The 24,861-nt window shown below is 45.7% G+C and overlaps 1 protein-coding gene across 1 annotated transcript in view; it reads right to left on the reverse strand.

The window, feature by feature from the left end:
- Positions 1-24,861, reverse strand: part of Itpr2 (inositol 1,4,5-trisphosphate receptor type 2) — a 421,140-nt gene that overhangs the window by 216,650 nt on the left and 179,629 nt on the right. The window contains exons 27-32 of the mRNA XM_031383897.1: positions 15,863-15,952; positions 15,628-15,753; positions 14,641-14,763; positions 13,407-13,607; positions 10,683-10,934; positions 8,775-8,900 (exon numbers count right to left, since the gene is read on the reverse strand). Coding sequence (XP_031239757.1) covers positions 8,775-8,900; positions 10,683-10,934; positions 13,407-13,607; positions 14,641-14,763; positions 15,628-15,753; positions 15,863-15,952 — 918 coding nt within the window. The remainder of the gene's footprint in view (positions 1-8,774; positions 8,901-10,682; positions 10,935-13,406; positions 13,608-14,640; positions 14,764-15,627; positions 15,754-15,862; positions 15,953-24,861) is intronic.

Here is a 24,861-nt window from a genome sequence, read left to right on the forward strand (position 1 = left end):
AGCTTCTGCTCTAAGATCAAGAATTGACAAATGGGACCTCATAAAGTTGCAAAGCTTCTGTAAGGCAGCCTGCTTTCTTATACAACTCAGAACCACCAGCCCAGGGGTGTCACAGCCCACAGGGAGCTGGGGCCCTGCCACATCAATCGTTAAGCATGAGAACATCTCAAAGACATGCATACACGCTGATTAAGCATAGGCATTTGCAAACTAAGATTCCCTGAATATATGGATATGTCTAGGTTCATGTCAATTGCCACACATTATTAACAGGACTGGATATCTTTCATATAACCATCCCATTCATGTGTTCTGTTATGTGTGAGCAGTTCAAACCCACGGAACCACTTTGGAAAGTCTCACTGCCTGACTTGAAGGACTTGTCAGTGCAGCATGCTGCATGCACACTTGCTTTGGGTTTCTCACTGATGCCCGTTCAGAGCATTTACTCCACTGCCTCTCAGTGTGTAAACTTCTTCCCTGTTCATGCCACGTCCTCCACTTCTGTTCCAGCTCACTACAAGGAAGCCCAGCCCTGAGTGTGGGTGGCACCAAGCCACAGGTGGGAGCCATAGGATAGAGGAAAGGGAGACTCCTCCATGCATCTTCCTGAGCACGTGATGAGGGCCGCTCTGCCTGACATGCCTTCCAGTCATGATGGATGGAAGGCCCTGAATCCATGAGTGAAAACAATTTTTCCTTTTACTACAAAAGTAGTACGTTTCAAAGTGAAGCAGCATGTGGGCCGGGAGAGAGCTATTTCTGACTACATTGATTTGTGGTTTAAACGTAGGAACCAAAACAGAGCAGAGACACTTTGAAAGCGTGTAGTTTGGTGAGGAAAAAAATAGTAACTTAAAGTAGGAGCAAAGGAAACAAGGTTCATAAGGCGGCTCTTGAGCCCACTGTGGTTGGAAGGAGAGATGTCCCCTCGGGTTCACAGATCCAAACCCCAGGTCCCCGCTCATGCTGCCATCTGTTGTGGAGGAAGAACATAAAACAGTGGTTCTCAACCTTCCCAGTGCTGTGACCCTGTGGTATGGTGACCTCCCCGCAACCATAAGAATCATTTCATCGCTACTGCCTGATTGCAATGTTGCTACTGTTATGAACTGTGATACAGATTTGTAGGCTATTGGGTATGCAACCCCAAAGGGGTTGAGACCCACGGGCTGAGATCTGTTGTCACAGAGGTTAAGACTTGGCACTTTCTCTACAGCCCTGCCTCCCTAGTGTTTACTGTTTCCTGAGTGAAAACAGAGTGACCATTGGTCCCAGTTCCTTCTGCCACACCTTCCCAGCCATGGCCATGCCTTCCCAGCCATGGAGGCTGGGACTGTAGAACATAATAAGCACTGTATCCCTACATTGCTTTTGTCAGAGATTTCACACAGCAATGGGGAGAGCAATGTAACAGGATCATTTATTTTTAATGGTCTGTGCTTTGCACAGGGACAATGCTATCTTGACGGATGTCAGGAAATTAAAAAGAACCATCCATCACTGAGTCGGGGTTGTAAAAGTGTACAACACTTACATGACTTCCTTAGGATGAGAGCACTGCTACCACTCCTGATCTATACCACACTCAGACACCTAGGCCCTCCCTACGAGACAAATGTACTCACAGTCCACAGGGCCTGGGTATTACTCAAGCTAGTGGCTGGCCCTGACCTCAACCATGCGGTGCTGATTTGTATGCACAAAGCATGCACAAGTTTCAGAGCTGTGAAGCCTTCTACCAGATTTCAAAGAAACACAGAGAAGTCAGGTCATTGTTGTTGGACAGAGTGACCCCTGCAGGCAGCCCCTGAAATGCTAACATGAGAGGCTGTGAGGATGAACCCTAAGCCTCTCTAGGGACCCACGGATGTTAGCAACACCAGGTTCATCTGTTGAGCAGGAGAGAGAAGACACATGGGAGGGGTCACCTGACCTGGGAATCCACAGCACACTACCTGCCCACATGCCCTGAACTATACACAGCTACAGGATTCGTGCTTGCCCAGATGTGTTCCAGTCTCGCTTTGGGACACTCCTTCCTAGCTGTTCACCCATTCCAACTTTATGGGATGGAAGCTTATACGCCATACCACTGTACCTTGGAAGTGTGCAACACTGATTCTCTATGGGCTTACAGCTATGGGTCTCGGAGGAGACTCTGAATTTGGACTCCAGAACAGCATTGGAAGTATGAAGATGGGCTGAGTGTCTTGTGCTGGGGGATACGCATGAACGGAATATTAAAGTTGGAATATGAAGTTATCTGTCCAAAAGTTCACTTGTGGTTGGTGGTACCATCAGGAGGCAGAGCCTGACTGGAGGAAGTATGTCACTCAGGAGTGTTTTCTGTCCTCTCTATTTCTTCTTTCTCTGCTTCCTCCCTGCCATAAGGTGGACGGCTGCCTCCTGCACTAGCTCTCCCAAGTGTAATGGATGAACTGCCAAAGCTGTGAGCTAAAACAAATCCTCCTTCCAGCTGTGTATGCCAGATATTGCCCCATAGAGAAAAAAATAAAATTAACAGGATCTGACCAAAACCTTTCAGGAGAAGGCAAAGGTGTTAAGATGGGAGCGTCTAGAGACTCACCATGGAGACCACTGTGAACAGGACAGGGAGCCGGCTGTGGGGAGACTAGTTCAATCGGAGGTCACAGAGAAGGAAGAGAAGGCACAAACAGGCAGTAACTTGTTGGGCTATCTAAGCAAAGGAGGGCGAGCTGATCCAACCCTCACACATCCGATTTCCTCCTCTCCCTCCAGATGTGGACAACTATGGCGTAAGAGTTCAGAACTAGTCAAATGTGTGCTATTTTAGAACCTGCAGTGTTTGGGGAAGATGAGATTTAGGGTGTACAAAGTATTTGCAAATGGCACCAAGATGTCTGCCTGGGTGCAGAGAGCAAATTCCGGAGCTGCCATTTGCCAAGGTGCCCACAACTCAAGAAGGGGCAGGTCTGAGGCAGAGCAAGAACAAAGAGTTTGAAACCAGACAGCTAAATGGAGATGTTGCGTAAACACCCAGATTCAACAGGCGCAGGCTTCAGTCAACCTTGGACAAATTTGAGAGTTGCTGATCCCAGGAAGCAAACGCTTATAAACAGTGAAGGGATCAAGTCCAAGGTCTGCTGTAGCTCAGTATTTGGAAGTTGGGAAGATCCAGAGAGATCAGCCAAGCATCTGAGGAGTCGCCAAAAAATGCAGGAGAGAGAGACAATGAGAGAGAGAGAGACAAGCAGACTGAATAGCCCTAGGGGACACAAAGGAAGAAGGAGCCGGGAGCTAGAGAGATAGCTCAGTTAGTAAAGTACTGCCTTTCAAGCATAAAGACCTCTGTTCAAGCTCCAAAATACATTTTACTAAAAAAGAAAGAAAGAGAAAAAGGAAAAAAGCAGCGTGGTATATTGGCACGCACATGTGAACACTGTTGAAAAGGCAGACACAGGTGGGTGCTTGGAATTCTCTGGCCAGCCTGTGAGCTGTGAGTAGAGCTGAGTCCATGGCCAGACTGTGAGAGATCGGGTCTCTTAAAATGAAGGTGGATGGTACTTCTGAAGAATGACACCCCAGGTTAACCTCTAACCTCCATGCACCCATGCATACACATTCACCTGCACACACATGTACCGTGCACATGTTAATAGGTACACACGAGGTGGGAGGTACTGCAGTGAGCTGATGAACTAGAATACATACTGTCAATGATATAAACCTCAGTGCTTATGATGCCGGAAAGGAACCATCGCTCCATCATTAAGAACAGTCCAATAATGAGCCTCCGGTCCAGCTATGCACCATCATTATAATTCAGCATAAACGTTAGAAAGATCAGTAAAATTAGAGCTAAGGGAAAGGTGCTACACAGAGGGTCAAAGCTACAGCAGATTCTTCCTCAGTGCCCTGCCATGCTGGCTTCTTGGGCCACCTACAAATAATACTTTCAAATGACTCTTATTAGTAACTAACTCAACTTTTAAAGAAATCAATAACCACAATACATTTGTTTAATCCTACCTATCGAAAACAATGGGAAAGCATGCTTTAGAGCAGATATAAATTCTACCTCACCTCCTTCCTTCTGTTTGGTAGGAAAGGGAATGAAGGAATGGCCAGAGTGAACTATCTGTAAACAAAGTCTCTTGCTGTCTTGTTAAACCATGACTGATGGGACACTGAGTGGGCACACATCCTAAATTTTTTTCTCGGTCTAATTTTGTTCTGTCAGAACATTACTCAGAGTACAGTTGGTCGCTGTAAGGTTTTGAAAGTGATGGAAGAATTGGGAACATCTTCAAAAACTGAACCTATAGTCTCAGACCAGCATTGATCATCTTCCATCCCTTCCAGGTGCTTTCTGATAATGGCCTGAGTCTCCTGACCGCAACAACAATCAGTTATCAAGACGAAGAAAAGCATTTCTACCCCAGAAGCAACAATTTTGGCTGCATTAGGACATAGATCAAAGTGGGCTGGCATTAATGGCCTGAAAGACGGCAAGAGCTTTCCTGGTAATAGCTTAGCCCCTGCCCAGTGTGCTGTATTACAGCTCATGGGTCCCGTCAGAACGAGATAATCACATGAAACAATGTAACAAGGCTTATTAACAGGATAATCACATGAAACACTGTAACACAGCTTATTAAGAGCTGTTTTCCAGGAGCTGCTTTCTGTGTGTCTTTTTTAAATTATTTTTAAATTTATTAAACAACTTTCTAGAAGTCTGGTCTCTCCATCTACTGTGTTTTGTTCTGGAGAACAAATTCAGATTATCAGGCTTGGCAGCAAGTACCTTTACCCAATGAGCCATCTCACTGGGGTTTTGTGCCTTATAAGGGATAAAGGCCATGAAGAGGAAAATGGAAGCTACAAACCGCGGGAGACTCCAGGGGCCTTTTTAAGAACCCCAAGAGCTAGCAGACACAATGGCCACAGAGGGAGGAAGCAGACACTATGCGGCTGCTAGTGTTGAGACTTCAGTTGTCTCTTAGATAAACTGTTCTCCAAATTTCTACCAAATACAACTGTGTAGGCTCAGGTCAACCAGAGGGAGTCCAAAAGATGTGGAAACAGCAAGCCAGACACGGCTCGAAAGAGGACCCGTATGAGGCACAAGTAAAGTGTTGGGAGACGACACAAGGGCACATTGGAGAAGTTGCTGTGGGTAGGAGTGGGAGCTTTCTTTCCCATTCTGTAACAAGCAGGAGAATCGGCAAGCAAATTATGTTTCTGGACTCCAGGAGCAAAATTATGAGTCCATCCTGAAGTTCCCTGAGGTTCATGACTCTATAATTTCAAAGTAGGCATGGCAAGGAGGACATACGACTCCTGGTATACACTGTCTTTGCTTCACTGAACATAGCTGCTCAAGTCAAACCAAGATAGAAACTATAATGAAGAAAACCATTGAGTCAGAGTAGGAATCTTTACATCTTAAGTTGTGCAGAAATAAAACCAAAGTATGTCAAACATAGTTAGGACATTGTTATTCGAAATATCTGAGTAGATGCTGAACACTAAGAACTGGACATGAGGTTGCTCTGGCCACTCTCCTCCTGCACCCCTGCGGTGTTGGGTGCCCTCAACCCAACTTAGAGAAAAACTCATCTCTAGCTCTTCCTCATTCCTCTCTGGCAGCAGTCAGTTCTTCGGGGTTTTACAAGCTTGCTGTCAGCTCCTAAAGCTGACTCCTTTCCTATGCAGCCATTTAAATCAACTCATGTGTGCAGGCAGACTTCACAGCATCTGGATTCATGCATGCCTGGCTTTGTGTATACCTGCTATGGTGGTTTGAATGAAAATGGCCTTTACAGGATCATAGGGCACTATTTGGAGGAGGTGTGGCCTTACTGGAAGAAGTATGTCACTTAGGAATCAGTTTAGGGGTCACAAATGCTCAAGCCAGGCCCAGTGTCTCTCTCTTCCTGCTGCCTGTTGATCTGGATGTAGAACTCTCAGCTACCTGTCCAGCACCATGTCTGCCTGTACACTGCCAGTCCAGCACCATGTCTGCCTGTACACTGCCAGTCCAGCACCATGTCTGCCTGCACGCTGCCATGCTTCCTGCTCTGATCACAATGGATTAACCCTCTGAACTGAAATGTTTTCCTTTATAAGAGCTGCTGTGTTCATGTTCCTCTTTGTTTTATTGTTGTTTTTTGTTGTTTGTTTGGTTTTTTTGGTTTTTGTTTGTTTGTTTGTTTCTTGATTTTTCAAGACAGGGTTTCTCTGTATAGCCCTGGCTGTTCTGGAACTCACTCTGTGGACCAGGCTGGCCTCGAACTCAGAAATCCATCTGCCTCTGTCTCCCAAGTGCTGGGATCAAAGGCGTGCACCACCACTGCCCTGCTCAATCATGTTCCTCTTTACAGCAATAGAAACCATAACTAAGACACCTGGCTTCAGACATGTTCATATTCCAGCTTAATTCATGGTCAGCTTCATGCACAGCTGGATTCCTTCACATCCCAGTAGCCAGCAGGTCTGCTTCATGCATGCCTGACTCCATGCATGCCTTGATACATGCATATCTGGCTTCACACATGTTCAGCTTCCAGCTTAATTCATGTCAAACTTCCTGCAGTCATGTCTGCAAGAAGTCATAGTCACACCTCTCTCCAACCTCACACTGTAACTCCCGCCTCCACAGACCAAAGATGAAGATGCTGATTGGGCCGAGAGATGCTGACGGACTGGGGGAGGGATTTCTGCCTGCCTGCTTGTAAGAGAGACTGTTGAATAACACATGGCATACTGAAAGCACACCATGGCTTGGTCCCATTTTTTAATCCTCTCTCACCTCCTGGTTCCCTTCTCTGCAGGCTCCTAACTCTCTCCCAGACAGAGTACCCATTTTTATTTAGCTGCAGGCAGCAACATCTGGCTTCATACATGCCTGGTTGCATACATGCCTGGTTTCATACTGTGCAGCTTCATGCCTGTCCAACTTAATGTTCATCTGGCTTCATGTGCATAGCATGTCTCTTGCCTGTGTAGAATCTGTTTTCCCACTCGTCCTTAGATCTCGGAGAAGCTCCTAAAACCTCCCAAAAGGCTTTGTGTGGCCCCGTGGTAATCCTGGTAATGATATAATGTCACCAAGCCCTCTGGGAAGAGCAGCATGTGCTAAGAGTGCACGTGTGTTACCTCACCAGCTCCATCCTGGGAAAACTTACTTATTGTAAGGAAACTCGAGGACAGATGGTTACAGCACTTTTCTCCGACACAAGCCAGCCAGTGAGAGAAAGGCAGAGTCTGAGTAAGTCCCCTGGAATCCCTACTCTAGCTGTCATGCCTATTACAGTGGCTCTGTGGGAGGCCCTGGGACTGACAGCTGCCACCTAAGACTTGTTTCAAATATCGTATCTCCTGAGTGCTGTGTCGGACTTGGAGAGCAGGGCCTAGCCATCTGCATGGAAGGCTGTCCAGAAGGCCACCTCAGTTGTTCTGTGACTAGCAAGAGAAAGTTTTCAGTGGCTCCTTCACCTTTCTGGAGGGAGGAGGGGTCTGCCCCTGGGCTTCTACCTCCTAAGAGACGCAGATTTCACGTCCACCTGGAGAAGGGCCCTGCTTTGCAGGACAGAGAAGAACCCAAGAAAAACAAAGGAATCTGTAGTCAGCTCAGCCTCCGTGTGAGAGTCGAGCAGACAGCCCGCGATTCCAGGAAGTCTCCAGCAGCCCTCATGTAATAAATAACACTTTATATAATAAATAACACAAATCACCCACTTAAGCAAACTCAGTAAAACAAAGTGTGAATTCACAGCTTCTGAATTCGTAAGTGGAAGGAGCATTTCCCGCGGTAGCTGGGTCAGGCAGTTATCTCTAGCTTTCTTTGGTTTTAAAAACAATAAAATCCATTTTGGCTTTATAACCTGGACTGCTAAGGCTGTGACCTTGGTCTTTCTCGAGCTTATCTCCAGTTAGAGGTGCCAGGCAACCCCGCAGCTGCAGATCTGTAATCTCTTTAACATCTTCCTGCACATTCAACTTTAAGCTCAGTCAGCAGCCCAGAAATTATCCTTTGCTTCAAGGGAGCTGGCTGTAGCTGGTCAGAGCCCAGGTTTCCACAAGGGAGCTGGCTGCAGCTGGTCAGAGCCCAGGTTTCCACAAGGGAGCCAGCTGCAGCTGGTCAGAGCCCAGGTTTCCACAAGGGAGCCGGCTGCAGCTGGTCAGAGCCCAGGTTTCCACAAGGGAGCCGGCTGCAGCTGGTCAGAGCCCAGGTTTCCACAAGGGAGCCGGCTGCAGCTGGTCAGAGCCCAGGTTTCCACAAGGGAGCCGGCTGCAGCTGGTCAGAGCCCAGGTTTCCACAAGGGAGCCGGCTGCAGCTGGTCAGAGCCCAGGTTTCCACAAGGGAGCCGGCTGTAGCTGGTCAGAGCCCAGGTTTCCACAAGGGAGCCGGCTGCAACTGGTCAGAGCCCAGGTTTCCACAAGGGAGCCGGCTGCAGCTGGTCAGAGCCCAGGTTTCCTCAGACATAACTAGTATGTACTAAATGAGGGAGAAATGGGATGGTTTCTCTAGCTGTGGTTCACCTAAGACAGGAAATGGTGTCTTCTAGCTGGTCTTGTAAACATGATATAAAATGAAACGCTCTAACTATGCATGTACTTGAACCCAGTGAAGATGTAAGTAAACAGTCCAGATGATCAAACATCAGAGGCATCTAGATAATTACTGCACAGTCAAAATCCATATCAATCAATACTGGTACCTTATCCAGCGTTGATACCAATCAATACTGGTGACCTTACCCACACATAAAGAAGATTTAACTTACCCTCGCCATATCCACCAAGAAATTCTCAAATAACTTCCAAATGTGGTTACTCGTATAGATTTCCTTCATCTCCACTTCAGTGTCAACATAACAATGGTTGACAAAGTTCACATACGCGATTTTGACCTGTGCAAGTTTCAAACACAAAAGCAAGTTCAATCTCTCACCAACTGCCTTCTGTTCTACACCACTAAATACCATCTGTGTCAGCTCCTATCATGGATGACAGTTTGTTCTGTATATGTAGGGTTCTGTGTTTCTTCTCTTTGACAGCTATTCCACCCTGGTCTTGGGGAGCTGGTGTTCTATCATTCCATTCTCCTACACCCAGAGATTCCTATGAAAAGTAAAAGCTTTACTCAAAGCAGACCTATCACCCTTGAGGCACTAGGAAGATCTCAAAAGGAAAGGCTGTATACATAAACAAATCATGTCAATCGTTCCAGAGGGACTCCCGGACCCTGAGTCAGAGCCATAAGGAACAAGGGTCAGCTCTCCTGCTGTAGGGCTTCCTGCTACACCACGTAAGTCTAGAAAAAAGTCCTCAATGGCAGGTGCCGATGTCAAGTCTGGTCACAGAAGAGCTGAGACACGCACAGAGCAGCTCGGCAGCAGCTAGTCTTTACTCCAAGTTCAGCATGCACGAAACCCTTCAGCCATTCCTGTGCCTCACCTTATTGAACATCATCCTCTAATAGCCCTAGAAGGCAGGAGATGATAACTTGACTTTAAAAGTGTGGGAATTGATGGCTAGAAATATTAAGTGACTGTTGCACCCAGTGACACAACTAGGAAACAGTGCGTAAGGATCCCGGCTCGCTGCTGAATTCACAGGACACAAGCTTGCTCTGCCTCAGATACTCCCGTGGTGACTGAAAGCGCACCTAGCCATTACCCTCCCAGCTGGTCCTCTTGGTGGAAGGCATGAGAGCTAGCACAAGTCACACAGCCTGCTTTCCACATGGAAAGAGATGTGGATGGCCATATTCGCACAGCACGGAACTGACCTCTGAGGAAGTAAAGCTTCGACTCATCAGACCCTCATTGGAGCCGTGAGGTGGAGCAAAGCCCTTGGACAGAACTGAACATGGGGTCAGACATGGCCGAGGGGAGAACTTGGGATAAGGGCCGAGCCCATGGATTTCCTCTTCTCCACCATACTCCTGTACATTTCACCTCAGCCCCACCGAGGCATGAAGGACCCCGAGGTGCTAACGATTCCACAGAAATATCCCTTTGGGTCCATTACTGTGATGCATGTGCCAGGGCTACTTGAACAGGGGCTGAGACATCCTTGACCCCTTTTAGTTCTGTCTTTTTGAGGACATATATGAACCTGTTGTAACATACCATAATAGCAGAAAAGAAAGAAATCATTGCAGTATGTACTCCGGGAAGCCTCACAGATAGTTAGCACAAAACCATCCTCTGATGAAGTATTTTCCCCCAACTATGAAAGCTGAGGTAGAAGAGAGGCTGAGAGAGGATAGGGACATGTTCTCAGGGAGACACACATCCCGTGCAGCAAGGTAAAGCCATGGCATCTAAAATGAACCCCTGCAGCACCAGCCTAGGCTCGCTAATCAATCACTGTGAGTCACCTGTGAGCCACCTGCTCTGGGCTCAAAAACTACAAGTGAACCTTTCCCTGGAAGCCCACTGCCACATGCAGACTTTAAGAGACACATGTAGTTCTCAGTCAAGGGAACTGTCTTCCCTCTGCACAAATAAAAACTAGAAACTTTTGTGCTCTTTTCAACTTTGTAGATTACATAACTAAGTACGGTTAAGTCCTTGACTAAATAGGAGATGTCATCGTAAATATTACTGTGGGAGACGTCTGACATCCAGGTGAGCCTTAAAAAAACGAAAGCACAGTCTATGGATGATGAGCATCTGTCGGCTGACCTCCGGAATGCAGTCATCGTGGGTCACCACCCTCACTATGTCGTCCAGAGGCAAGAGAGAATTGCACTTGATTTCCGTGTAGACGTTCTTCCCCTCGGTGCATGCCGCCAGCAGCTCCACAAGGGTGATGTGGTAGGCCAGGGGGCCGCTCTCATCCCCACGGGCTCTCTCGGAGCACATCATGTTGAGGAGGATGGGAAACGAAGCTCTGTCGTTGTAGAATATCAGCACATCCTCACCCCCATTGATCAACTGAAAGGAAGAAAAGAGACTCTGCATAGCACGTTTCTAAAGGCTTGGCCTGCCTGCAGACAACCACAGAAAATACTGCAAAAGTAGAACTTCATCAAGGCGGGAGTAGGGAACGGTCAAAACCAAGTGCCAGGTGACCAGCTATTGATGCTGCTGAAACCAGGCAGGAGCCGTTGAGAGCTGCAGATGGGATGTGAATCCAACAGCACAGAGTCAGGCCTGGTGGTGCACACCTGTGATCCCAGCACCAGGGAAGCAAGCATCTGAGGCCCTCAGACCATTCTCACTAAACTAGAGAAGTGAGGGACTGAGAGATGACTTAGCAGTTAAGAGCACACCCTGCTCCTGCAGAGGACCAGGGGATCTGGCGCCCTCTTCTGGTCTCTGCCGGCAGTGCACCCATGCCCATATACCCATTAACAATAAAAACGAATCATAAAAAGTGAATGATAAAATGTGAAAGGATTCACCTCATTTGTAATTAATGTACATAAGTAATCAGTTGTATATTGCTTCAAGTACATACAATGCTATAAAAATCTAGAAAGTTCCTCACTTAATGGGAAGGCATCGGAGAATAGAACGGAGAGTTGAAATGGCCAAGAAATGATCCGGTGAGGATGCCTAGGGCCTGACTGCTCCTTGTATTTTGATGTGTGCTTTTAGTGGAGAACTCGAGACAGTAGCAAATTTGATTTACCGTGCTGTTATCTATTCTCTATTACTGACACCTGATATGAGATATTTGGTCAGGTTACAGATGATTTACAAATTTTAACTTAGTTATTGTACTTAACTTGGTAACATTTACATCAACAAGCCAATTATCTGACTGGCTCACTTTGACGGTCCTGTTGCAAAGAAAGGTATGTGCCTTAATATGGTTATATATTAGTATACTATCATAAATATTTCCTAAACACAGAAGAAGCATTCCCTTTGATAAGTGACATAGGAAGAGCCTATGCATTCCTTTCTCTATCTGATCCTTACTGTGATGATCAGATTCTAAAGTCAAATTAGTTCCCACATATTTGTAGGTAATGAAGAATTAGTATGAGCTAAGCATGGCTTGTGTGTATCTGTCCATGTTTGTGCAAATGTGTGTGTGCAGGTATGTGTACGCCTGTGTGCATGTGGAGGCCAGACATTGATGGCCTCATATGCAATCACTTCCCACCCTATTTTTTGAGATAAGGTCTCTCACTAACCTGGAGCTCACAGATTCAATGAGAATGCATGGCCAGCAAGCCCCAGGATGATCCTGTCTCTGCCTCCCCAGCACTGGGATCACAGGATTAGGTCATTGGGCCTGACTCCTGCATGGGTCCTGATATCAAACCTAGGTCCTCATACTTGGGCAGCAAGCACTGTATAGACTGAGCCTCCCCCCAGCTCCCATACAGGTTTTCTTGAGAATGGATTTCATAACTTTACAATGTTCTCTTTATTGTTTCTTTACAATAATTCACATACAAAAGTTCAAGGCCTTATGCTGGATTAATTTTTAAGGTTTCTAGGTAGTACATGGAATCAACATGGAGAGATAGATCTCTCATCTCTAACTGGAAGGCACATGATGATGGAAATCTCCACAGACCAACATAATCTTGCAGGTAACCGCCTTGTAGCTGAGGATGAAGATGCTTTGGTGCACAGGCGGCCACCAGCACCTGGTCACCAGTTCTCCGAAGAAGCATGATCGTGCCTGGTAAGTATCAACCTCTTCTGAAGTACGGTAGACAGCTGGAGTATTCCATCCATGTTTCTCAAACTCTCACCTTATTTAAAATACCCAGTTCCCACTGTCCTAATAAAGCCCCGACAATCAATCACTTCCTATTAACTAACATGGAGTTCTTCAAAACCATTACAGTGGCCGAGAAAGCCCCTCCTGGGATTCAGAAAGAGATCAAGAACCATTACAGTGTCCAAGAATGCCCCCCTGGAACCATCAGAACTCCATTATTCTGTTAAGTTACTAAGCATTTAAAAATATGACAATTGGATTCATTCCAAATAAGTTGTGACTACAGAAGATTTCATCCATTGTAGGAGTTGGAGAGGTGATTAAATGGTAAAAAAAAAAAAAAAAAAAAAAAAAAAAAAACACTTGCAGAGAACCCTGGTTCAACTCCCAGCATCCTCATTAGGCAGGTCATATGTTTAACTCCAGTTCCAGGGATCCACTCAATCTACTGGCCTTCACAGGCATCTACATGGTGCATGTACAGACATAGTCACGTACAGACACATACATACACGCACACACACACCATTTTTTAAGGTTAAAAACAAAAACAAGCACTCCTTATTTAACAGATCTAAACTCATTACTCATCAAAAAGAAAAACTCTAAGATAATTGTGAAGTCAGGTTGTCATGAGCCACTTCACTGCTGGAGCATAAACCTTATCTGTGCTTACATAGCGTAAACCTATGCAAAGCTCAGAAGACAGACTGAGAACCTACCTCAGTCATCACCATGTCCTGGCATTTTTTCACGTATTTGCCATCTGCCTTCACGATCGTCTGCAAGAACCTCAGGTACTCCACATGGCGGCCGTGTGTCTCAATGCAGTGCACAAAGTGCTGGACCACCCTGTCACTGATCTCGCTGCACAGGTGGTAATTGTTCATGAAGATGTGCCGCATGGTCTCTGCCTCAAGGAGCTGAGCAGAGGAGAGCATTTGTGACTGTGACAAGATCACCCGTCTACTCTACCATGCACAAGTTCCCTGCCTACAATCAGCTTCATGTTTTACATAAAGCTACCAGGAGTTGCCAGTGTCTGTCTTATGTGAAGTGCAGCCACTGGAAGAAATTGGCCTCACTATGGGACTCAGCTGGAGAATGGAAGTCCGCGAGTGTCTGTCAGTAGCCCTGCTCTTGAGGACACTGTATTCATTCTGCCAACTTGGCTCTTTCTTAAGATCTTTTAATGAACTTTTTTTTTATCATTCTATGTGCATGTGATATACACATGTGTGTTGTATGCATGTGAGTACAGTGAGGTACATGTGCTATACATGTACATGTAGAAACCAGAGCAGGATTGGTGTGCCCTTCTATCATTCTCCATGTTGTTCCTTTGAAGCGGAGTCTCTCGCTGAACCTAAAAATTATTCCAGTTACACTGGCTCCTGAGATCCTCCCATCTCTACCATACAGCACTGATATTATAGGCACTTACGGCCATGCCTGGCTTCTATGTGGGAACCGGGGATCTGAACTCGGACCCCCACACATCCACAGTGAATGCTCGTACCCAGCTCCGGGACCTGCCAATGCACTCTTAACAGGCCATTGTTAATGTGACCTTTGAATAATCTGCATTCAGCCCTTGTGCGTTTGTTTAGGGTGTGTGCTGGGTCCTGCCTAGGCAAGCTGTCTACCACTGACCTATCCCCCAGCCCCCATATTTACCATTATCATCATGGTATCATCAAACCAGTTCTCAGTTCTCACAACTTGATTCTAACATTAAACTATATATTATAAATGAAACTGCCACTGACATATAGAAATTTGTCTATATTTTAAGATTATTTAAAGAATTTTCTCAATGGAAACACTCATTCTTATGGGGTGAATGACGATAAGGGGGAACAGCGCATGAAGGTCACTAGGATTCTGTTCGAGCTGCGGTAGTCCGACACACGCTCTGCTGTAAGTGTACGTATTGGGAGCCATCGTGGTACTTACTCCAGGAGTCAGGAAGAGATTGAGATGTTTGTGTAGGAGAACTTGATTCTGCGGATTCCCACGGCAGAAGTTCTGCAGGAAGGTGTGGGCTAAGTCCATCACCTCGTTCATCTTCTCGTCGGTCTGAAGGTCAAAGGGCAACATGTAACACCAAGAGAGCAGGCCCACACAGCACGGCATCCTCCCTCCATGGCTCATCTCTCTTCACGTCCTCTGTGTCTCTGCCTCTCGTCCATCTGCCCTGCCCCCTCTCTCCTGTGTTCTAGACATTTCTCACCTTCTCCTTACTTTTCCTGTCTGTCTGTCTGTCTGTCTGCTCCACGCTTCCCACCTTCTCCTTGTTATGCAGATCACCCCCTTCTTTCTCCCAAACTTTCTGATTACCCACCAATACCAATGTGAATTAAAAGTCGGGTGAAAGATGGGGCATTTTCAATAGAACCTCTACACAGGATAGTTCTTCGTGGCAAGGGGAGGCGGAGGTCCACAGTGTGGAGAACCCAGCAGACACATCACCAGCATCAGAACAAACCAGAGTTGCATGTGCCTGCGAGGAAGCTCTACACAGAACTTAGCATCCTTCCCTGTTCCTGCAGAAGACAGGGTACTGAACTGGAGCATGGTAGGAAAGGGGGGACTCTTTTCTACTTGGCAATCTAAGAGAGTTCAGGCCTGAGAGAGAAGTAAACGGTACAACCAAACCATGAGTCTACATGCTTCTAACGCAGGAACTTGTGTCAACAGGACATGGCACGGACTATGGGAAAAACCTTCATGGTGTGTGAGAATTTGTCATACTTTCCAAATGTGCGAGGCTAAAGCAGAGTTGTGTAAAAGCATGCCCTTGTGCATAGAAAACACGAGAGAGAACTCAAGGGTGCTGGGCATTTTGGACAGGGTTCCTTTTAAACAACTAAGGGGAGAGGAAATTCTTTAATGACTTGGTGATATGTTTCAATTGAAGACAGACAGTAAAACGGGGCAAACCTTCTCATAGGGGATCTGCAGGAGGTCCAGCACCACAGAGTGAGCCCCCATGTTTTTCAGCAACCGTTGGTGTTGATTACGACATTTCTTGTTCTGCACGCACAGCTTGCTCAGCCTAATCAAGATCTTTGGAAAGATGAGGCATCGCATTAAACCCAGCACTGTGACATAGGTGTAAGCAAAAAAACAGTTCTGTGTGCCTATGCGCCCAGAGGAAGCGGCTTCATCTGCTGACCTCCTTGACGATCCGGTAGTTGTTGCCCTTGTTGCTGTCGATCTGAGGTGTCTTCATGCCATCCTGCACCGGGCTCAAGAGGTTGGATTCCTGAAATCAACACCAGTGTGTATTTTATGTTTGTCATAGACAGTACTACTTTTACAATAAAAATATAATTTGTAGTTATCTTATCAAACATCTGTCCCAGATGTTAATGTGTGCTTTTGTTATTGCATCAGAAGTTTCTCAGCTTGAATGAGCCATGCACATTATTACAACCTCATAAAGACCACGTTACACGGTAAGTGGTATTGCTGAGCACTCATGAGGGAAAGCCAGCGTAAACGGCCACTGTGCGCACTGCTGCTGTATGAACGTATGGACACTGCAGACACACCATACGCTACTATGTTCAATATGGGGGGAAACAGTCAACATCAAGGGCACACAAGACATAAATCTATCACAGAAGGTGAGCTGTAAGAGGATGATGAATGAAGAAGCAGCCATCACAGCGGCTGAGGGAAGAAAGGCAAGGCCCTCTTAACCCCAGGATGTGCTGCCTGCCAGGTTACCATGACACCCTCAAGAGTCAAACGAACAGACCAAGTGTGTGAAGGACAATGAAGAGAGGAAAACAAATTAAATTAAAAGTAATACTTCAAGTTACTGTATCTGTAAGACTTACTGAGATGCCAAAAATAAGTAATTATAATTATCATTACCTGATATATCACATTAAGAAAGAAACCCAGGGCATGCACATATGCTAAATATCACCTATTGGAATCACCGTATAACAGTACCCATTAGCACTCTCACACACAGAACGTTTGTTAAGGCTCACTATGTGCCTACACTAGCCTATTGGGAGGGCCTCTGAGAGAAACAGATGGTCCCTTCTTCTTACACTTGGGGTCGATGTCACATTCAAGCTGGGTCAGAACCGCCCTATCCGCAGTGGCAGGCTCCCAGTTAGTGCGGACCACAGTCTAAACTCAGGAAAAGTGATAGAGATACACCAGGCCAGTGGATGTTTCTGCATTCGCCCTAAGATGCACTCCCTGTGGTGCTCCAGGATCAACTCACTCAAACTGAGAAGTTAAGCAGATGTTTGCCTTGTCAATCAAATGACACTGAAGGAAGACTCTGTGCAAAGATGGGTGTGGTCAGTTTAAAGCCAGCCAACCTCATCAGCTTTACATTTCTCCTTTGCTTCTTTCCTGGCAAACACTGTTTGCAGCCCCACCTCCAACCCCACCCCATCAGAATCTCCTCTGTCATTCGCTAAGCATCAAATCCCTGTAAACAAACACTATTCCCACTCTCATCATCTTCCCAGAATGCCCCTCCTGTGTCTCAGAGAACTGAACTTTTGAGTCATGGATCTCAGAATCCTATCTCCCTGCCTCCTGCCCATCTGTCTCTGACCAGAGAGCAGGCTCAACCACCTGCTGACTCGCAGCTCATTAAACGTGCAGTCAGGCTGAGGCCACCAACTAAGTCAGAGCAGATCTCAAGGTCTCCTGTGGTGTCCTTGGGTCAAAGAGTCACCCATCCCCCACTCTAGGAACACTGCCAAGTACTCATAAGTACTCCTAATACAATTCTGCATTTGGCTCTGTAGTGTGCTCCCATCCTTGCTAAATAAGGCTCTGCATGCTTCTCTCAAAGTGACTGTGCTCACAATGATGGAAGAGACTGGTGTGGAAGACCTTCGGGCTTTGAGCAAGGTGGAGGGAGCCACACCACCAGCTGTCACTGAGAGGCCATGAGGAGGAAGAGGGGAGGACAGCACAGCCTCCACTCCCAAGGTGAGACACAGTCAGCCAGACAGTGAGCGAGAAGTGCATTCCCGAGGCCACGAAGAGACCAGTAGTTAGCATTGCCTGGATCTGGAGGCCGGTGTGGAAGACTGGGAGAGCAGGTTAGCCAGCTCCCTGGGAATGCTCAGCCTGAGACAGAGGCCACAGCATTTCTACTTCCTATCAAAGAGGAATTATGGGTAAGAAGCAAAAGTAGCAGATTCTAGAAATGTAATTAGATTTCTTTTTTTTCTGTGCTGGGCATCCTATAATTTCAGCACCATAGAAATGGAGGAATCTGGAGCTCAAAATCAGGAGCTGGAAGTAAATCTGGGTTACCTGGGACTCTATCTCACAAAAAAAAAAAAAAAAAAAAGACTACCTTTTCGAACCATGAAAGTGGAGCCCATATTTTGGCAAGGCCATGTCCCATGGAAGAACACCCGGTGTGACACAAACTAGTATCAACGTGTGAGCAAGGCTCTGACTGGCAAAGCTCCTCTTGCACAGTCTGTCAACCTTAAAGAAAGAAGCTAAAAATAAGCAACAAAGCCTGGGAGACAACAACCTCGGGAGAAGCAGCCTTGGGCTGGGGGTCCAGTCCTGTGGCAAAGCACTTGTCTAGAATGCACACAGTCCCAGGTTCAAATCCCATCACCAACAAAAAGGAAAAAAAAAATAAAAGTAATATTGGGCAAAACATTACAAACAACTATTATGTGCTTTGGTTCAACCCAGGGGAAGAGACAGAAAATCGCTCAACTCTGTAAAGGGATTATGAAGAATAATGATTTTAATTTAAAGTTCCAGCAGTCAACAAAGGAGGAGACACTGGAGAATTCAATAAACAATCCTTTTTAATTTCAGAAAATAAGTCAGTAACCAAGCTGAACAAAAACACGATCCCACAGAATACTGGCTGGTTTCCAGGCAGGGACCAGGGGTTCAGAAGTATGCAAACTACATAGCGTGTACGGACAGTTAGGTTTTGTTGGTTTTATTATTTTTACTATTATGGAAATGTTTTAAATAAAGATATTTCAAGAGTTTTCCTCCCTAGAGAACAGAAACGGATAGTATTCATTATATTCTACACTATGTTAGATGCAGGTCAGTGACCAAATCCACAAAGCCCTAAATTTATTCCAAAGACAAAACATTGGGAAACTGCAAAGTATAGAACTGTTACTTATGCATGACCACAGGGCTGAGCGGGCCTGGGCAGGCTGCAGGTGGGATGTTACCAGAGAGAGCAGCGTCACGCTTACAGCACAAAGCCAATGACGTTTAGAGTCATGAAGGACTGAAATGGTGTTCCAACAGCACTCATCAGCTACACAACCTAAACTTACTTCTAGGTGAATATGGGAAGAGGCTTGACTAACAGAGGAAGAACTGTCATCACATACTACACGATCACTATAAACCAGCTGCACAGCATCAGGACAAGAACAGTCTAGAAGAGGAAGTACTGTCATCGCATACTACTCAGTCACTATAAACCAGCTGCATAGAGTCAGGACAAGAACAGTCTAGAAGCTGGGTCATGGCACTCTTCACAGAAGAGACACAGAGTGAGTCCTGCTCAAAGCAGAAATGTGGATGGGTGGTGGGGATAGAGAGGGAAGGCATGGGGAGAGGAGGGAAAAGGAGGGAGGGAGAGAGATAAAGAGGTGGTGGGGAGAGACTAAACTGGAATTTATTAATGGAGATCCACAATCTAAAGTCTAAGCAGGAGGCACTTAGCTTTTAAAAACAGAACTTTCCAGATCCCACCACATAGAGCCACGGGGCGCCCACAACTGTGGAATGGAAATAGTTCAGTGAAATCCTTCCTCATCCCCACCCACCAGTTTCAGGAGTCAACCCTTAGTAGGGTGGTTTAGCCAGCAAAGCATCCTGCTCACTATCTGTATCCCAAACCTGTACAAATAACCACTCTTTAATACGATGGGTGGCTCCATTAACCAACCAGCCTTACCCCTAATTCTGATGGCAAATATCTGCCTTCTCTCCCCACATTCCTACAGACTATATGGGAAATAGTCTTTCCCATAATGGCCAGTCTTGCAGATTTTGCTAGCCGATACGATTTCAGTTTAGTCGGCAGGCACTCAGGATGACTGTCTCTCCGCCACCGCCCCTGCACACACACATCAGATAACTGAACGATAAACCCTTGCAGGGTTATGGAGCAATGCCAGCTACTTAGGTAGATGTCTGGCAGCTACAGAAGAACTAAAGTCCCCAGATAAGTATACATGGCCCTGCATATAGCATCAATTTGGACCATCACAGAGGCTTAAGTAACAGGTTCTGCTTCCCTGGAAGATGTGTTCCTGTTTGAAGGCTTGAGCCAGGATCCACAACAGGATCATGAGGCTGTGTGCCCCAGAACTAGCAGATACCTTGTTTTAACCCCAACCCACATTCCTTTCCCTTAAGAGAATGCACACCAGCTCCAACCTTATCTCTATCCCCCACTCTCTGAAATGAATAGGACTTTTGGGATTTCTTTGATATTATTTTTGACAGCTATTTGATAATGTTTAATCTGGTATCAAACAAAATACACCACATTTCTTTGTCTGTCCACCCCACTGACAAAACAACAAAATGTATGTGCCCTGGACACTTCCTTTCCTTCGGCTCTAGGAAATACTAGGAATATGATTGTTTTATAGATTTTTGTTCCTGTTTGTTTTAGGCAGGATATCATATATCCCAGGATGGCCTCAAACTTTGTATGTAACCAAAGGTGACCCTGAAATGACCTCCTGTCAACCTTGAGAGCTAGGATTACAGCTCCTGCCACCATGCCTACCTAGTTCATGCACTGAGAACACCTGGCTATTCTCACTGGGTCACTGCATTTCCTACATCAGAAAAAAAAGCCACTACGGTCCCCCAAAAAATGGTAGCTGGATTCATTGATGGATCCCAGGCTGAACTCTAAAATTGGAAACTTCTAGATCAGTGGTTCCCAACATTTCTAATGCTGTGACCCTTTAATACAGTTCCTCATGTGGTGGTGACATCCAACCATAAATTAATTTCATTGCCACTTCATAACTGTAGTTTTTCACCTGCTATGAATCATAATGTAAATATCTGTGTTTTCCAATGGTCTCATTGTGACCATGGGTTGAGAACCACTGTCCTAGAGGTAACATTTCTCCTGGAATTTTGGAGAAGTCAACATATGAAGAATCTTAAATACCTGGTCAAACAAGCAGACACATCAGGTGTGCTGTCTGTCCTCCCTTCTTCACAGCCACGCCTTGTGTCTCTCTTTGCTGTCTGTCCTCCCTTCTTCACAGCCACGCCTTGTGTCTCTCTTTGCTGTCTGTCCTCCCTTCTTCACAGCCACGCCTTGTGTCTCTCTTTGCTGTCTGTTCTCCCTTCTTCACAGCCACGCCTTGTGTCTCTCTTTGCTGTCCGTCCTCCCTTCTTCACAGCCATGCCTTGGGTCTCTCTTTGCTGTCTGTTCTCCCTTCTTCACAGCTATGCCTTGTGTCTCTATGTTTGAACCTATACCTATATTTCTACCCTATAAACTCGAGAACTCTCTCCTTATGTGGCTCTGAGATTGTGTCTAAGATAGAACATAAGAGAATTGCTATGTCTTGTCTATCTATCTGCTTCCATTGCTTCTGGGCTTCCAGGGTGGATCGCCTTTTCAGGGGATAAAAGGCATCAACTGGCACCACCTACAGGAACTTCTGTCATAAACATAATTGTCACAAGGAATTCCCAGTGGCTTGTTAATTCAAATCAAGAGACACACAAACACACATACACATGTGTACACATGCACATGCATGAATGCACACATGCATGCGCACACACATACACACACACACACCTTTCTGAAGAGGCAAATAGAAATAAAAGAGGCTCTACAGAAATAAAAGATAGAAAATAATAATGATAAAAATCATGTGGTTTGGGGTTTCTTCAAGGCTGTTCTAGGGCTTTCTGTGATGTTATCAGTGTTGAACACTGTGTAGACAATTCAACTGTTTCATCTGCTCAAGTGAACTACAAAAATCACATCCAAAGCTCATGAGGCACCATCACAATGAACAGCTGTAAACTGGATCTCTGCCTTCAAGGTGGGGTTGGGTTATAAGTGTAGGAGTGATCCTATTAGTCTTTCAATCGTATGTGTTCAATCACTATCTTAACATTATCTCTTCCCATATAGTCAGTTCATCCTCAAATGGTTCTTCACAGTCTACACCTTCTACCTGGGTTCCCTGATGGTCTCCAGAGGTTGAAAGCCAACAGAGTGGAGACTCTAAACTCATTTAAACCCAACTTCAGGCCAAAGCAGCTGGATCAATTCAATGTCAACTGAGTGGTCTTAGGGTTTCAGATCTTGATACTGCAAGGAAGCTCATTAAATATTAACATGTCTGGGGTCACTTGGATGACCCCTCCCTCAGCAGCTTGAAAAACCACCAGCTGGAGCCACAGAACTGTGGATACCTCAGAACAGGACCTGAGTCATGCCTCTGGCCCAGGAAGGAGTTATGACATCCTGAACTACCCAGAAGGTCATTACTAAATCACTATCTAACCCTCGCTCCAAGATCCCTGTACCTTACAAGATTAGTGTGCAGCAGGGAACATTCTAATAAAGAATAAAGACGTGCCCGCTCGCAGAGTTAAACCAAACAGGTCCCTGAAGCAGGACAAAGTGTGCAAGGAAAACTGTCTGGTTCTAGAAACTTTAGAAATAGTGCAAAGCCTGCCTTCAATGTCGATGTAGATGGACCCCCTGACTCAGTCCTATCACCCCTTGAAAGCAGGCTGTACTTTACAGTGAGCTCTGTCTCTCTTCTGTGCTGAATAATAACGCACCTGGGAAGCCTGTCTGAGGTTGTTGCAACACTCCACAGTGGTCAGGATGACCCCACAGTATCCCTGACATGCCTGAGACCAGCTCTCTGAGGAGGAGGGATTGTAAGCCAAGCACCAGCAAGAACACGTGAGGCCCCTTCCTCCAAAGGCCAACAGACGCAGGCTGTGTACCCTGCTGGGCACAGAACAAGTCTAACTTCCAAGGAACTGCTCTTCCATGCCCACAGACACTTTATTACAGACACGCTGATAGTGGGCAGTCTCTGTGAAGATGCCCAGACTGTGCCCTACAGCGAGTAATACCTCTGAGAGTTTTCGGATAGACCAGCAATGGGGCCCGTAAAAACAGGTTTGTCCTGATTCAGGCACAAGCCACTGGTCCCTTACAAGGCTGGGTTTGTTTAAAGAGCTCTGGAAAAGAGCAGGCACCCACAGTCTTAGCCCCTTGTCTAGACAATGGAGCTCTTGAGGGTATTGTTCAGGTCATTCCATTCCCGCTCCATGTGTCCACTAAAAGAACCACGTGTAAGCCAAAGAACAGACATAGATCCACACTGTGTGAGTATTTAACAGACCCAACTAGAAAGCTTGGCAAAAGAAAATATTGCCCTTAGTCCAAAACAAGATAGATGCATAAATATTAGTCACTGAGTGGGTAAGTAATTTTAATACAAAAAGCTGGAAGTTAAGAGCAACAGCATATCTATAATCCCAAAAATAGGAAGGCAGAGACAGCATACATATATGTGGGCACTCGTGCACACACACACATGAACTTACACATACACACATACACACATACATACATACACACACATACATATGCACACAAATACACATGCATGCACAGAAACACATACATGTACACATGCCCACACATCTGTACACATACACACAAAGACATTTTTAAATTACAAGAAAACACCGAAAACTACACAGTTGCTTAGGGAGAAGTGAGTAAAACCAGAGAAGCAAGCTCATGTGATGACGGTAATAATACAGTGAAGGGAGCAGGGCCTTCTCTCTGGAGCGCTGAGATTCTCAGGTGACCTGCTTCGGGCTAAATAAAGAGAAGGGTGTGCAGAAAGGGCAATCCTGCCTTAACCCACTCAGCCACACTTTCCTGGCTTAATCTCTCCTTCTAAATTTAGAAAGCATGTATTTGAAGGTGATGAAGTAGAGACTGCCAATGCTGCTGACGCTGTCTACTTACCCGCTAGCCCACTGACCTTTGAAAATGATGGCCCTTTCCATGGCCCCTGAAGACACATTTGCATACAGACAGCACAGCACATTTGCACACAGACAGCACAGCGTACAGACACAGGTCTGAAACCTGTCCCCCTATCTGTGCTCATTAGTTAGAGACCAGCTCCAGCAATGGGATAATTTGGAGTCCTCTTCTGAACTTTGCTGTCCCCAAGGACATAAAGCTAAGGTGCTTCATATTTTTGCCTCTGGTGACACCTCCCAATCCTTTTTTGTTTAAATTATCTTGGAATCTTTTGTTTATCTAATGGAGGGTAGAGGAACATTTCCAACTAGGAAAATTCACTTTTATCTGTGTTAAACTTTACTTTAAAGAGAAGTTGCACTAGTTTTTATCAGATTGAGAAAAAGGATGAACATGTTCTTAAAGTGAGTGTATTCAACCTAAATCACATAGGAAAGCACATATGTGTCATATAAAGTTTTGGGGTTTTTTGGGTTTTTTGTTTTTTTGGGGTTTGTTTTTTTTGGTTTGCTTGTTTTGGTTTTGGTTTTTGGTTTTTGGTTTTTCAAGACAGGGTTTCTCTGTATAGCTCTGGCTGTCCTGGACCTCACTCTGTAGACCAGGCTGGCCTCGAACTCAGAAATCTGCCTGCCTCTGCCTCCCAAGTGCTGGGATTAAAGCTGTGCGCCACCACTGCCCAACAAAGTTTTGTTTTAAATGAAATACTTCCCCTTGAGCCCTTAAAGAGTCTGTTGTCAACATGCAAACGAGAAAACTAAACTGTGAGCATAAAAGTAGGAGAGTGGATATTTTTAATCAGTATCACTTATAAAAAAAATCAAAGAAAACGTATTTAAATTTTCATATTACTGAAGGCATTTTTCATTACTTCAATGAAGCCCAGGATTCATGGTGTACGTCTTGTAATTTCTACGCAGCTGAAAGCTGGATTGCTCAGAAAAATACCAAAGGCCACGTTTACAACCTCTGTGAAACTCCAAGAGACACAAAGGAGGATTATGCTCACGGCCTGCTGGAGTGTGTGCTGCTGCTGTCGGCCATTCCCACTGACCCGGGATGGATTCCATCCTGGGTGTTAGCACTGTCCTCGGCTGCTGGTTCACACTGACCCG

This window comes from Mastomys coucha, unplaced genomic scaffold (genome assembly GCF_008632895.1).
Source record: "Mastomys coucha isolate ucsf_1 unplaced genomic scaffold, UCSF_Mcou_1 pScaffold20, whole genome shotgun sequence".
Lineage (NCBI taxonomy): Eukaryota > Metazoa > Chordata > Mammalia > Rodentia > Muridae > Mastomys > Mastomys coucha.